This window comes from Babylonia areolata, chromosome 21 (genome assembly GCF_041734735.1).
Source record: "Babylonia areolata isolate BAREFJ2019XMU chromosome 21, ASM4173473v1, whole genome shotgun sequence".
NCBI lineage: Eukaryota > Metazoa > Mollusca > Gastropoda > Neogastropoda > Buccinidae > Babylonia > Babylonia areolata.
Genome location: NC_134896.1, coordinates 24,312,997 through 24,327,774, shown reverse-complemented (window position 1 = coordinate 24,327,774; position 14,778 = coordinate 24,312,997). Strand labels below are relative to the sequence as shown.

At 43.1% G+C, this 14,778-nt stretch overlaps 1 protein-coding gene across 1 annotated transcript in view; it reads right to left on the bottom strand.

Moving 5' to 3' along the window:
* Positions 1-13,785, bottom strand: part of LOC143296590 (uncharacterized) — a 15,530-nt gene extending 1,745 nt beyond the window's left edge. The window contains exons 1-4 of the mRNA XM_076608615.1: positions 13,750-13,785; positions 10,158-10,269; positions 7,751-7,893; positions 5,187-6,235 (exon numbers count right to left, since the gene is read on the bottom strand). Coding sequence (XP_076464730.1) covers positions 5,187-6,235; positions 7,751-7,893; positions 10,158-10,269; positions 13,750-13,785 — 1,340 coding nt within the window. The remainder of the gene's footprint in view (positions 1-5,186; positions 6,236-7,750; positions 7,894-10,157; positions 10,270-13,749) is intronic.
* Between the last annotated feature and the right edge of the window lie 993 nt (positions 13,786-14,778).

Genomic DNA, 14,778 nt, shown 5'->3' with positions numbered 1-14,778 from the left:
CTTTTCACTCCCCTACACGATACCTTCAGTGGTGATCTGGGCGCTAGTCATTCTGTCGGTTGAGACGATACTTGAAACCGAGGTCCCGTTTGTAACATGAGCTAAGCGCACATGAAGGAAGCCACGGCAACAAAAGGTTTGTCCGTCCTTGGGAAAATTATGTTGAAAAAATCCATTTTGATAGGACAAAAATACTCTTGCAGGCAACCCGCCCTCCCCCCCACGCCCCCCCTCCACCCCGTTGAAGAAGAAGAAGAAGAAGAACAACAACAACAACAATAGTATTAGGCCTCCTTCGGTCATGGCTGTAACACAGCTGTTGTGGTCATCTGCAAGGTCCTCCCAGGACTCAGTGTTGATCTCAAGCGCCTTCATGTCACGTTTGCAAACGTCTTTGAATCTCAGCTGTGGGCGGCCGATGCTTCTCTGCCCCGTGGTGAGCTAGCGCCCTTTGATGGGTCATTTAATTCCACCAGGGTGTCTAGCCACTCTCCTCACCATCCTCCTGAGAGGACTGGTGGGGGTGCTGGTTTAGTCGCCAGCAATTCGACCATGTGACAGGTAGTACTGGGATCCAGGTTTCCAGTAGCAGATATATCTATCTGACCTGACCAAAACAACAACAACAACAACAACAACAATACTACTACTACTAATGATGATAATAATAATAATGATAATAATGATTATAAGAAGAAGAATATGTCCATGAAATCGGATAACAAACGAATGGACAGCAGAGAAACAGAGCCCGTACTCTAGTACATCGTTGGATCGACATGCATGGTCGCACTTATCTACTCCAAGGGAGGCGCTCGTTCAGTTTGGCAACTGCTATCGTCGTCAGCAATGTGGCTTAATTAACACATGGTTTTGAGCGTACACTGAATGAGAACAAGCACTACTGAAACACCACTAGCATGACTCGGCAGCAATGCAGGTGTGTCACCTCAAGGCAACCTAGTACTGATAGTTCTCTTTGGTATGGCGAAGCAGAGACTGCGGGGAAAAATAACAACAAAAAACCCAAATAGCCTGGGTGTGATTATGTATTAAAGTATCGAGGCGAGCGACTTGGGAGCAATGCCATTGAAAGGATGGGGGACGATCGGAGGACTGAATATGTACGGAAACGAGAAAGTAAATTAATCACAACTAAGTGGATAACTTGGTAACGGGCCACACAAACAAAAATTAAGGATCTGTGGACACCAGCAACAAAGAAAAATTGGATGCATAGCACAACGAGTTGGAGTTTTGGTGGCTGAAAACATGAAAGACAAGAACACGGGAATATAATCGTTTTAAAGCTCAATGATGCACATGAAAATTGGTGTCAACAAATAAGTGCTTAATTTTCATTCATTCTGTGAACAACAACAACAACAACAACAACAACAAAAACCAACAAGAAAACATCATCATAAAATAAATAATATACGCAGTTCCAGTTTCAGGCTGAAGGAGGTGTCTGACCCTGCGGACAGATCAATATACGCTACATGTCTGCCGTAATATAACAACAACAACAACAAGCAAAACAATCATTAAAAAACCAGCCCCCCCCAAAAAAAACCCGGCTGATCAGGCTTTGAGAACCTATCCCACATTCCTAGGTTTGTGTAAAAGACTGACATAAACATACGGAACAAAAGAAAAGAAAGTTTCTTCAAAGCGTCAGCAATACTACAACAAAAATCGAAATAGCCAAAACATATCATTTTCTTTCATGTTGTTTTTGTTTTGTTTTGTTTTGGTTTCTTTTTTTTTTTTTAAGTGTTAAACAATGTGTGGAGTTTCATAGTATTCGTTACCACTGTGCATTGTTCACAACAATATTGTTCTGTTTTCCCTTTTTTTTCTTAAAAAAAAAAAAAAAGGACATAAAAAGGACATTACTTACGGATGCAATGATACGTGTCTCCTGGGTGACATATAGCGCACTGAATAAAAATTCATTATGTCGAACATTAAATTTCATGGGCATCGGTGTTTATATTTGACTTTCAAATGAGTGCATAACTGACAAAGCAACAAAACAAAACAAAAGAACACAAACAAACAAACAAACATTTTCTTTTAAAAGTGTAAAGAAGGGAAGAGGAAGGGTTATCAGTTCGCTACTCCTGTTGATGAAGAGCTCTCAGAAGACAGCTCAGGTCTCTATGTATACGACTTTGTTTTGCGACAAACGCCTGAGATAGACACAATACAAGGACGGTTCTGTTGGTGCAGGGATATTCCTTTATCATGTGTTCAAGCAATGTCACCAGTATAGTCATTATCGCGTTCGTCGCAATGCATTTTATCAATGACTGAACATTTTCGATACCAGCGAGACTTTCCGCTATCATCTATAAGCTCAATACCTATGATGACTTCAGTTGCTGGCAGGAAGTCTTGTCTGGTGACTTAAAGCTCACGCATAAAAAAAAAGCAAAAAAAAAAAAAAAAAAAAAAGCCCACATCGACAGGCATTATATTGTCTTCGATCATTATGTAGATCTGTCAAAGTTTCCAATTTCTCTGTCTTCATCACGAATTTACAACTTCGATAGATTGTAACAAAATTAATAAACACATTTTCGGGCGTAATGCAAGCCTACACGAAAATCCCCCCCCCCCCCCCCCCCCCCCCCCAAAAAAAAAAAAAAAAAAAAAAAAGTTCTTTTGACAAATAATGATCGGCGAACAGGACGCGTTCTTTCACTCCGAACATTTCGATCATGATATCGTCTTGCTCAGTGACTCTCGTCAGGTGAGGTGTGTTTGTACACTAATGAAATCACTGTGTGTAATATCTAAGTGTGTTCGTACCTCTCATTGTATTATATCTTCGGCACGAACCCCCCACCCCTCCCCATACCCATACCCCCAAAACTGGCAACTCATTGCCTCAAACATCTCTTCAACGCATCATTTCACCCACTCTGGGAATACATTGTCGCGAAAAGTCAGAGGACAGAACTGACGTAGAAGTGAAGCTAAAACATATAGAGGAAAACAGCAAAGAAGATGATATTTATCAGAATTATTATATACGGATGGTTCAGTAACAAAGGATCAGTCTCGGCTGGGGTTACAATGTAAAGGAAAGATTTTGCTGCGTACAAAATCACAACCTTCAGCCTGACAATGGAATGGCACGCTGTCCAGAGGCTGACACCCATATGTGTACCGGCAAATAAACATGCTGCAAACATGCTGCATTAACATTCACATTCAGAAAACAGGTCGATGATTATTTAAGAAATTCTTTTAATTTGGCGGTAGAGGAGACGTTGCAATCGCGTCAGGCTTTGCAACATGATTTGTCAAGATCTGCGACACTGACCAGTGCCGTGTAGACGACGCTGACCTTAACTCAGTTAAACAATCGATTCAAATTTCTTTTCTTTTCATTCTAGTTAATTCAGTGTCCACTTTTCATATACAGTAAACACATCAATAATGTAGTAAATGTCACTGTACGTGTTCTGTCCAGAATGTGTATTTCTTTGCTTTAACAAGAAAAAGGAGGTCATGGCGTATTCTCACCAGACAATCGGGCAGCTGCAAAGGGGTAACAGCAGTTTTCGGAATCAGGAACGAACATCAACGAAATAGACTGTTAATAATTCGGAAACACGGCTAAATTCGGGAGACCTACAACCTATTATTGGTATGACTGTGAAGAATTTTTTTCCAACTATGTTTAAGCTAAATTTGGTATTGGCAGACAAAGTATTTCCAGAGAAAATGGCAATGTTAAAGTTAACCACGGACACACAGACACACACATACACACACACTCACACACACACACACACACACACACACACACACACACCCGAACGCCAGGTTATAACACAGACTCACTTTGTTCACACAAGTGAGTTCTTGATGGAACATGAAGCAAAGCCTCTCCCGGCAAATGTCACCCACCCATCTTGGAAGAGGCGGGAGTTCCCAACAGTCGTCACCAGCATTCCCGGAGTGAAGAGGGGAACACAGTCAGACACACAAAGGAAGGCCCTGGCCATGGAGTACATCTGCAACCAGTACCCCCAAGAAGACTGGACCCATGTCTTTACACATGGCTCCGCCACACCAGCAACGAGGTATGGTGGAGCTGGAATCTTCCTCCAATGCAAAGACGGAGATGAAGAAATTGCAATCCCAACAGGAAAATACTACACCAACTTCCGAGCTGAACGAGAAGCCCTCTGTGAGGCAGCCAGGGCAGTCTCGCAGAACTCCACAAGAACAACAGGGCAGGTGGTGGTGTTCTCAGACGCTCTCTCCATGCTCCAAGCCATCAAGAACTCCCGCTGCAAAGAACAGAACCATCTCACTTCAGCCCTTGTTGCCCTGAGTGCTAGAGTGGAGAAAGCAGTGATACAATGGGTACCAGCACACTGTGGCATCAGAGGCAACGAAAACGCGGACATTCTGGCAAAAGACGGTGCACAGAAGGAGCAGGCCAACGAACTGGTGTCATACGATGATATCAAGACAATCATCAAGGCACAGCAAGGAATAAAGTGGCGCCTCCAGCACCCCAAATATAACCCAGAAGACAGATACCATTTACTGGAACGACGGGAACAGGTCAAGATCTTCCGCCTGAGGACTGGACACAACCGCCTGCTCCACCACATGCACACAAAATTTGGCATTGGACAGAGTAGAGAGTGCCCTTGTGGTGAGGCACCAATGACAACCGACCACATCCTTCAAGACTGTACGACGCATGCAGCATCCAGGAGGAAGTACTGGCCAACACCGACAGCAGTGGAAGCCAAGCTGTACGGCACCCTGGGGAGCTGCGACGGACGGCAGCCTTCATCGAGGACACCGGGCTGCTCATCTGATGGGAGGCGAACGAGGAAGAAGAAGAAGACACGAGTGAGTCAAAAACGGTTCACGTGAGATCGTAGAACAAGCCTGGAGCTACGAACTAATACTAATCATCTTCATCCCCTTCCGGTTTTCAGTTATGATCAAGCGTGCCATAAGATCTCCAACGAAAGGGGAAGAAGAATGAGGTGATGTTGTTGCCCATCTCTCTCCCTCCCTCTCTCTCTCTCTGTTAGACAGACACACAGACGCACACACACGGACACAGACACAGACAGACAGACAGACAGACAGACAGACACACACACACACACACACACACACACACACACACACAGAACAAATACCTTGGGCTGTCGTGCAGAAGATGGTGACGCTCTCTGGAGGAGGACGCCACAGACGTCATCAGCGACAGGAGCTGGGCCGCCACGTGACCCCCGCGCATCCGGATGACGTCAGCCTCCGAAGCCACGTGACCCAGCACCACCCTGACCCGGTGACCCGCGCGGACGGACGCCCTCAGCTCCTCCAGTGACCCCCTGACAGGGTGACCACTTTCGTCGTGGCTGTACACATGACGCCAACACGCGTCCGTCATCCAGTCCAAGGCCACCGTGTCCTCGTTGGCTCCTTGGCTCACGTGACCCTGCAGCGCCCAGCGGGAGTTGTGTCTCCTGCCCGTCGTGCTCCAGGAAGACAGCCACAAGTAAGGGCGGTCCTCGCGCAGACCGACGTCCTTGGGGAACAGACGTTGCCCCACGTGCCAGAGACCGTACCCGCCAACCCAGCCCCCCTCCTCCTTCCCCTCCTCCTTCATCTCGCTCCAGTGAACCGCGTGCATGGGGAAGGAATAGCCACGGTCACGCATGGACCCACGCACGTCCTGACCCCGCTTGACGGCTTCCAGAAGGATGGATACCCGTCTCCTCCCCACCGCTACCCCTGTCGCGAAATGACCGTACACTGGCCAGAACTCCGAGCTGGGCCTCTTCTCACAAAACGTGGTGGTGGTGGTGGTGGAGGAGGAAGAACCACCCCCAGCCCCACCCCCACCTCCTACTCCTCCATCGGCAGGGGCGGCGCTCACGCCCTGGTAGCAATGTCCACGCTGGCGTACGGCCCAGGATTTGACGTACCAGGTCGCCGAAGCTCCGACGTGGCGATCGCTGATGAGTCGCTCGGACGCCGCCCCGATCCTCACGCCCAGCACGTGCAGGTTGCCCGTGGCTGAGCACAGCAGCACGTGCCAGAGCGTGTCTCCGTGGTTGTGGTCGTGGAAGAGGTGATTGAAGTGGTTGTGGAGGGACAGGGCCTCCACACAGACTTGCCCTCTGCTGATGACGGCGTTGTCTGCTTCGAAGGCGTAGGTGGTGGTGGTGGTTTTCTTCGTTGGGTCCTAGAAGAATGAAAAATGGCTTGGGGTGGAATGGTTTGGTGGGGGAGAGGAGGAGGAGCGTTGATGTTTTGAGTCGTGTGGTTTCGGTTCGATTCTTTGGCATGTTGTGCTGTGCTGTGCTGTGCTGTGCTGTTATATGCTGTGTTTTGCGTTATTTAGCAGGCAATAGTTTGTTCTATTATGTAGTACTGAGCTGTGTTGTGCTGTACTGCGCTGTTATATGCTGTGTTATATTTTCTTGTGCCGTTCTGTACTGCGGTGCGTTCTGTTGAGTTCTGCTGCGCTGCAGTCCGTTGTTGTTTTACACTATATCGCTGTTTGTTTTGTTGATAGAAGTTATCATGCATTGTATTGTGGTGTATATATGGTGTCCTGTGGTGTGGTGGGGTGTTAATCATAAGTTGCGTTGTGTTTGGGGTACTCTGTTGTACTTCTCTCTCTCTCTCTCTCCCTATCTCTCTCTCTCATAATTACACATGTTAATCAGCCAGTGTGCTGATATCTCCACCATTGGAAAATAAAGATTCATTCATTCATTCATTCTCTCTGTCTCTCTCTCTCTGTTGTCCAACATCCCACCTACGGTGTTAGCCAGGGATAGGTTTCCATATCGCGAGGAAATTATAAAGGTGGATATATTTTCAAATAATGGTATGCGTATGATGTGCGTGGATATCTTTAGATGCATATGTTAAGATCATGTACATGCGTACGTTCTTGTATGTCCTTTGGGCGAATGTCGTATCTATACATCTACAACCCTTTGTTATTATTGTGAGTTTTTAACAAATTCAGTTTCTCATGAGCTGGACATAAAAACCATTATGCTTGCTTGTTCCACTTCCTTCTTTAACAGAAAGTAAATCCGTTCATTCGTTTGATCGTTCTTTCGTTCGTCCGTTCTCTCTGTCTCTCTCTCATGCACACACACACACACACACACACACACACACACACACACACACACACTCTCTCTCTCTCTCTCTCTCTCTCTATTTCTATTATGTCTTTTGTGCTTTGTTATTTGGTTATCGTCGGAATGAATTGTTGCATGTGCATGCATAAAATTGACATATTGCGATAAAGCTATGGCCTAAAATCTCTACCCTTGAGAATTAACGATCCACAACCCAGTCCTTCTCGCTCCACTCCCTACTCCCCGCCCCCTCCTTCTCAATCAATCAATCAATCACCTTATTGTCTGATACAGAGTACAGAAATTCACCTTCAGGCTCGTCGTAATGAAAATATACCCTTATTCTAACTTTTAAAAGTGAAGACATTCATTCTATGATTTATATTAAAACACTCACACTGAACACACACACACACACACACACACACACACACACACACACACACACACACACACACGTTATTTCGCATATTTTATCTTCTTTTTTTTTCACAACAATTATGTCCTCGTTGCGTTCAACTTGAAATACAAACAAGCATGACATGAAGCTGAACGCTTCACATGATCACCGTCAGTCACGACGGAAGGGACGCAATCACCTCAAACTCCGGAATGGAATCGATGACGATACGGATAACGTCCCCTGCAGTGACAACCGCAGTGAGGGAGCGGCGATGCCCGAACAGAGCGCCGCCTGTGTGATCGTGGGCGTACACCTTTTCCCACGACCTGTCGCACACACCTGAACATAACGGTACGAGCAGTAGTAGCAACAACAGCAGCAGCAGCAGTAGTACTAGTGGCAGTAGTGGAAAAATAAATAATAAATAACTGTAATAATAATGGTATTTATATAGCGCTGAATCTTGCGCAGAGACAAATCAAAGCGCTTTCGCACCAGTCATTCACACGCATGCATAACTCTAAAACTGGAGAAGCTGAAGACAAGGAAGAGGCAGGGAAGGGAGGCTATTTTGGGAAGAGGTGGGTTTTAAGGCCAGACTTGGAAGAGCAGAGTGTGGAGACTTGACGAAGCGAAAGAGGAAGTTCAGTAGCAGCAATAGTAGTAACAGCAGCAGCGGTATTAGCAGCAACAGCAGCAGCAGCAGCAGCAACAGCAGCAGCAGCGGTAGAATTACTAGTCTATAGCAGCAGCGGCGGAATACCGTAGTATCATCATCATCAGCAGCAGCAGCATTAGTAACAACAGCAGCATCAAAAAGTACAGCAGCAGTAGTAACAAATATATCAATAACCGGCAGCAGCAGAGCAGCTATATCAGCAGTATCATAAATCTTCTTCTTCTCCTTCTTGTTATCATTATGATGATGATGATGATGATGATGATTAAGAAGAAGAAGAGCAATACAAATATGACCCTTCCTGTCTTTGTGGCTGCCCTCACCTCTACACTCAATCTCGCTCTCTACGATCGGCATCGGATCCACTCTGTTTACGCATACCCAGATTCAAACACTCCACTGTTGGACGCCGTTCTTTCTCTGTCTCTGGACCTTGCATTTGGAATGAACTTCCTCTTTCGCTTCGTCAGGTCTCCGCACTCGGCTCTTTCAAGTCTGGCCTTAAAACCCACCTCTTCACAAGATAGCCTCCCTCCCCTGCCTCTTCCTTGTCTTTAATTTCTTCAGTTTTAGAGTTATGCATGCGTGTGAATGACTGGTGTGAAAGCGCTTGGATTTGTCTCTGCGCAAGATACAGCGCTACATAAATACTATCATTATTATTTAGTAGTAGTAATAGTAGTGGTGGTAGTACTGGTGGTAGTGGTGGTGGTCATAACACTATCCATACAGATTCCGAATGTGAAATTCAAATTGCAGATTTGCTATATATATATAAAAAATAAAAAAAATTTTTAAAAAAATCGTTGAGGTTTTTAGCGTCTCGTGATCTAAATGTTATAAAATTAATATTCGAATATTCGACACTAAAGATATCCACGACTTTGTTCAGGAATTTATCTACTCCATGTTCTCTTTCGTCTAAAATCAGCACTGGACTGACATAATTATCTCATGTTGTCCCTGGCAAAAAAAAAAAAGTGTGTGTGTGTGTGTGTGTGTGTGTGTGTGTGTGTGTGTGTGTGTGTGTGTGTGTGTGTGTGTGTGTGTGTGTGTGTGTGTGTGTGTGTGTGACTGAAGCATGACTGAATGACACAGGAAACGAATGATGAGCTGTCAGTCAGCTCTGCCCAGGCAGGCAGCCTGTTGTGCAAATGACGCCCTATTTCTAAACAGCTTAGAGCTTGGCTAATAAAAGTATCCATATCAATCTTTCACATTTTGATCAGTCACGATCTCTGTGATCCAAATTAAGAACAGGCACTCGATCGTCCGTGCAACTGTTCGAACATCAGGGCTTCCTTCACATGAAAGGAAAGTTTCAGTATAAAATACTTTTATGTGTTCTGCCATTACATTGTCACATTCGATGGTTGCTTACACTGCATTAATTATGTTTGGAAGCGTTGTTATTTTGTTATGATCGAATGCTGTTTATTTTTTGTACTCCTTTATCTTGCATTTATATATATATAATAGAATCTGCTCGTGGTTGTAATCTGTTCAGAATAATTTTGAGAAATAGCTGATCAAACAGATGGTTCGGTAGTTCTCCAAGTTTGGGGATTTTCTTTCTTGGGGATCGTGATGATCAGTGACTGGATCAATACCATTTGCGTGCATGCCAGATTTTAGTTGCAGATGGCAGTTAGGATGTCAGTTACTGCTTCTAGGTTTTAAAAGTTCTGCAGGAATGTTGTCGATGCATGCAGCCTTGCCACATTTCAGCTAAAAAAAAACTATTGCAAAGAAACCTTTGATAACTGTGGTGGGATCTGGAAGGAAGTAGGCTTTCAAAGTCCGAGAGTATTCCAATTCATTCGGATTTGCATTGGATTTGCATTTGCCCCTCTCTCTGTCTCTGTCTGTCTGTCTGACACACACACACACACACACACACACACTACAGTCAGAAAGCACATACCAATATGGCTGTCCCAAAAGGTGCTGGTGTCTCCAGTAACCCTCACCAGTAACCCACAGAGGATCAGAGACAACGCACGTACCTGTGACTTTTCACCTGACCTCCCCATGACCTGCACGTGCCACACAGAAAAAAAAGCAGTCGACGAATGAGAATGTTGTGTATAACGCACAAAGGAGACAACTCTCTCTCTCTCTCTCTCTCTCTCTCTCTCTTTGATAAAGTTTACTGTGACAGATTCTCCTACTCTTTGGTTTGGTTACTTAAAGATCGCCTTGTGTGAAATTCGGGCTGGCCATAATACAATACAATATAACACAACACAAATCACCACGACATAAACTGCTCAACACGACACAACACAACACAGCTCAACACAACACAGCTTAACACAGCACAACACAGCTCAACACACAACAACAACCATAGCTCAACACAACACAACACAACACAGCTCAACACAACACAACACCAACATCATAGCACAGCACGACACGACACGACACGACACAATACAGGTCGTTAATGTCCAATTGTTCTTCTTAAAGAAGGCAGCAACCGTCCCATTTTTGACTCACTTGTGTAAACAAAGTGAGTCTATGTTTTAACCCGGTGTTCGGTTGTCTGTGTGTGTGTGTGTGTGTGTGTGTGTGTGTGTGTGTGTGTGTGTGTGTGTGTGTCCGTGTGTCTGTGTGTCCGTGGTAAACTTTAACATTGACATTTTCTCTGCAAATACTTGGTCAGCTGACACCAAATTTGGCATAAAAATAGGAAAAATTCAGTTCTTTCCAGTCATCTTGTTTAAAACAATATTGCACCTCTGGGATGGGCACAAACAAATAAAAAATAGAAGCCTAATTATATGCAAACTGCATTTACTGTTATATTTATATTTTTTGTATTCTCTAAACTTGGCACTTTGACCTCTTATTCTGACACAACAACAAGAGGAGTCATTATTATCATTCTTTGTTCAAACAGGAACTTCTTTTGCTAAGCATGGAATTTTTATTTATTTTGCAAACGTTTTGGTGCCGATAGTAAAAAAGGGAAATTACTCTGTAATTAATGCTATGGGACTTAGTTTGCTTTAAACTGATCTTTCTCATCTTAAACATTACATTTTGAAATTATACTCAATACATAAAAAGCTTGGATTTAAAAAAAAAAGAGTGTATCACAAGTGAGTCTTGAAGGCCTTGCCTCTCTTGTTTCTTTTGGTTTATGCTACTAGAAATGAACACTTGACTTTATCTGTTATGTTATTTTCCTTGCTATGCATATCAGTGTTGACATGTTTGTACAAAATACATACCAAGAAAAATGTTATGAACCATCTGCTCTGCCTGATAACAAGAACTAGACAAATTCTGATTTTCATGAAACTTTACTCATGGTGTTTGGTGATATGGAAAGCAACCCTGGTCCTGAAAAGCGTGGGAAATAGGATAGATTTAATCGAAACAGAGTGTCATCAGTTTGATATTATAACTATTTCCAAAACTTGGTTATCACCAATAGATACCAATGAATCCCTACACTTACAGATTGGGTTGCCATATATGTAAAAGATTACTTGTATCTTAAACCTCGTCCTGACCTGTATGTTGATACTCTTGAAGCAGTACCAAGATTGACCAAGAGAGCTTACTTGTTGGATCATTCCATCGTCCTCCTAATGCAAATGCTGATTACTGGAACTTGATAAATGATAGTATTAGGAAAGCTGACAGAACAATGATAACATTTATTATTCTAGGAGACTTCAATGTAGATGTACAAACTGACCCAAGTAAGTATCTAACAGATATCTTAAAGTAGTAAATTCCCCTACTAGAATCACAGACACTTGTAGGACATGCATAGATCTAACTATTTCTCAAAGTCCGGACATGATTAAATCCACTGAAGTCTTGCCTCCATTCCGTAGTGACCACAGTGTTCCATGTGTAATTCTAAAACCTCTTATACACAAGCACAGTACTTTCCAGAGAACAATCTTTGGTTATGATAAGTTAGACCGTAACAAATTCTGTGAATTATTAAGGAACAAAAACTGGTACGAAATATTTATGAATAACACAATAGATGATGCTTGTGAACATTTTACCGAGAGATTGTTGTTAGCAGCAAAACGATGCATGCCATGTAAAGTTGTAACAGTACGTCCCAAAGATACTCATTGGTTCAATAGCGAATTAAAAAGACTTTGAAAAGAAATAAACTCCATAGAAAAGCCAAGAGAACGAACGAACAGAGTGACTGGGAAAGTTTCCGGAATGTGAGAATTGAAGTTGTGGATAAGGTACGGAAAAAGAAGTTAGAGTATTACAAAGTGTTAGATCCTTATCAGTTTAGACAAAAGAGACTGATGGAAAACAGTTAGGCAGTTTATGAACAAAAAATGTATAGATTCTGATAAGATACCGCCACTTACTGTGGACTTAAAAACGTACTACTCCAGTCCAGATAAAGCAAACATATTAATATAATGATTTTTTTTTAGACCAGTGTAAACTAGTAGATACAGACGATCCTCTTCCACACGTAGTATACAACGAATCGACACAGATAGAAGAAATAACACCGACAGCTCTTGAAGTGAAAACCATTATTGATAATCTTGATACAAAAAAGGCATCTTGCCCTGACCTAATTCATAACAAATTATTAGTCGCTTCAGTTGATGTTATATCAGCACATTCTTTAATTGATGCTTGGACGAAGGCAAATTTCCACAGCTTTGGAAACAGCTAATGTTACACCAGTTCATAAAAAAGATGAGTGTACCAATTATCGGCCGATCCCCCTTTTAAATTGCGTAGGAAAAGCCTTTGAAAGATGTGTGCACAAATATGTTTATAACTTTCTTACACACAACAACCTGATTTCGGAAGCACAGTCAGGGTTTATTCATGGTGACTCGACAATCAACCAAGTTCTTATTATCCATTACAACTTAGTAAATAACTACGATAAAAGTATTCCTGTTCAGTCAATATATTTTTAAAAAATATGTCTACAGCTTTCGATCGTGTGTGGCACAGGGGCCTTTCACTTAAGCTGGAAGCTGCCGGTATCAGAGGCAAGCTCATGGTTTGGTTTCGAGATTATTCCTCAGACAGGTACCAGTCAGTTCTAATCAAAGGTGCACAGTCAGTTAAGTTAAAACTTCCTCACGGTGTACCACAATGATTTGTTCTTGGCCCACTGTTATTTCTAGTCTATATCAATGACATAGTGTGTAGTATTAGTTCTGATATCAAATTATTTGCTGATGACACGAGCATGTTTCTTGCAATGAGAAGCCCTGTCACGAGAAAAGAAACCCTGTAAGCTGACTTAAATAGAATAGACGTTAGGGCAAATACATGGAAAGTTAAATTCAATTAATCTAAAACAGAACTACAAAATGTATTCCAGGGAAACGTTGAATGCTACGACCTATCTTTTGGAAATGTCAACTTACCACAACACAATCAACACAAACACTGGGGGTCATTCTGCAAAGCAATTGTAGGTGGAGTGACCACATAGACAGTAAGGCTGAGTTACTGATCAACTGTCTTCGTTTATTTAAGTACAAGCTGACCAGGGGGGCTCTGGAAACGATGTATAGATCTTTCATCGTCCCAATCTTTGACTATTCTGATATAATCTGGGACAAATGCGCACAGTACCAATGTAAAATGTTGGAAGACTTACACTTAGACGCTCTGCGTATTATCACTGGTACCGTACGTGGTACTAGCCACGATAAATTGCTCGCAGAATCAGGATTCTGTTCATTAAAAGAAAGGCGTCGTAGACATAAAATGATAATGTACTTTAAAATTATCAGTAATATTTGTCCTCAGTACCTTACCCATTTATTGCCACCTCTCGTGTCGACAGTAAACACATACAACAGGCGAAGACCATTTGAACGAATCGTCCCTCCACACCACACTGACATTTACAACAGATCTTTTTTCCCCTTCAGCCACGGCTATTTGGAACACCCTTCCTCTTTCTGTTCAACAGACCCAGTCTCTCAGTCAACTGAAACGCTACCTTTCCTCTACAGACACTACAGTCCCACAATATTATTATCTGTGTAAAAGGAAAGAACAAATTATTCACTGTCGTCTGAGACTTGGTATGAGCGAATTAAACTCTGATCTGTATAATAGACACATAAGGAATGATCCATCCTGTGCTTGCAGCTTTCCACAAGAGACAGCTGAGCATTTTCTATTGCACTGCCCGAACCACATCGTACATAGAACAAACAATTTTCATAATCTCCCACAAGAACATATCACTGTACATAACTTACTATTTGGTAACACCTCCTTTAGTCTTGAGATAAATGTCAGCATCTTTGAAACTGTTCACAAGTTTATTACTCAAAGCGAACGATTCGATCCCTAATTCAGACAATTCCCTCTTTTTTTTCTATATGTATAGGGTCAGGTCAGGGGCATAGCCCTTGCTACTGGTACCATGTAATCCAGTACTACCTGCCGCATGTGAAGTCTCCCAACAAAGGACCAGGCGGAGGAGGAAACCTTTCCCAACGGCTGTGAAGGCGGAAGAGGATGACCAAAGGGCAGGGGGAGCTCTTATCCTTGGTTGGAAG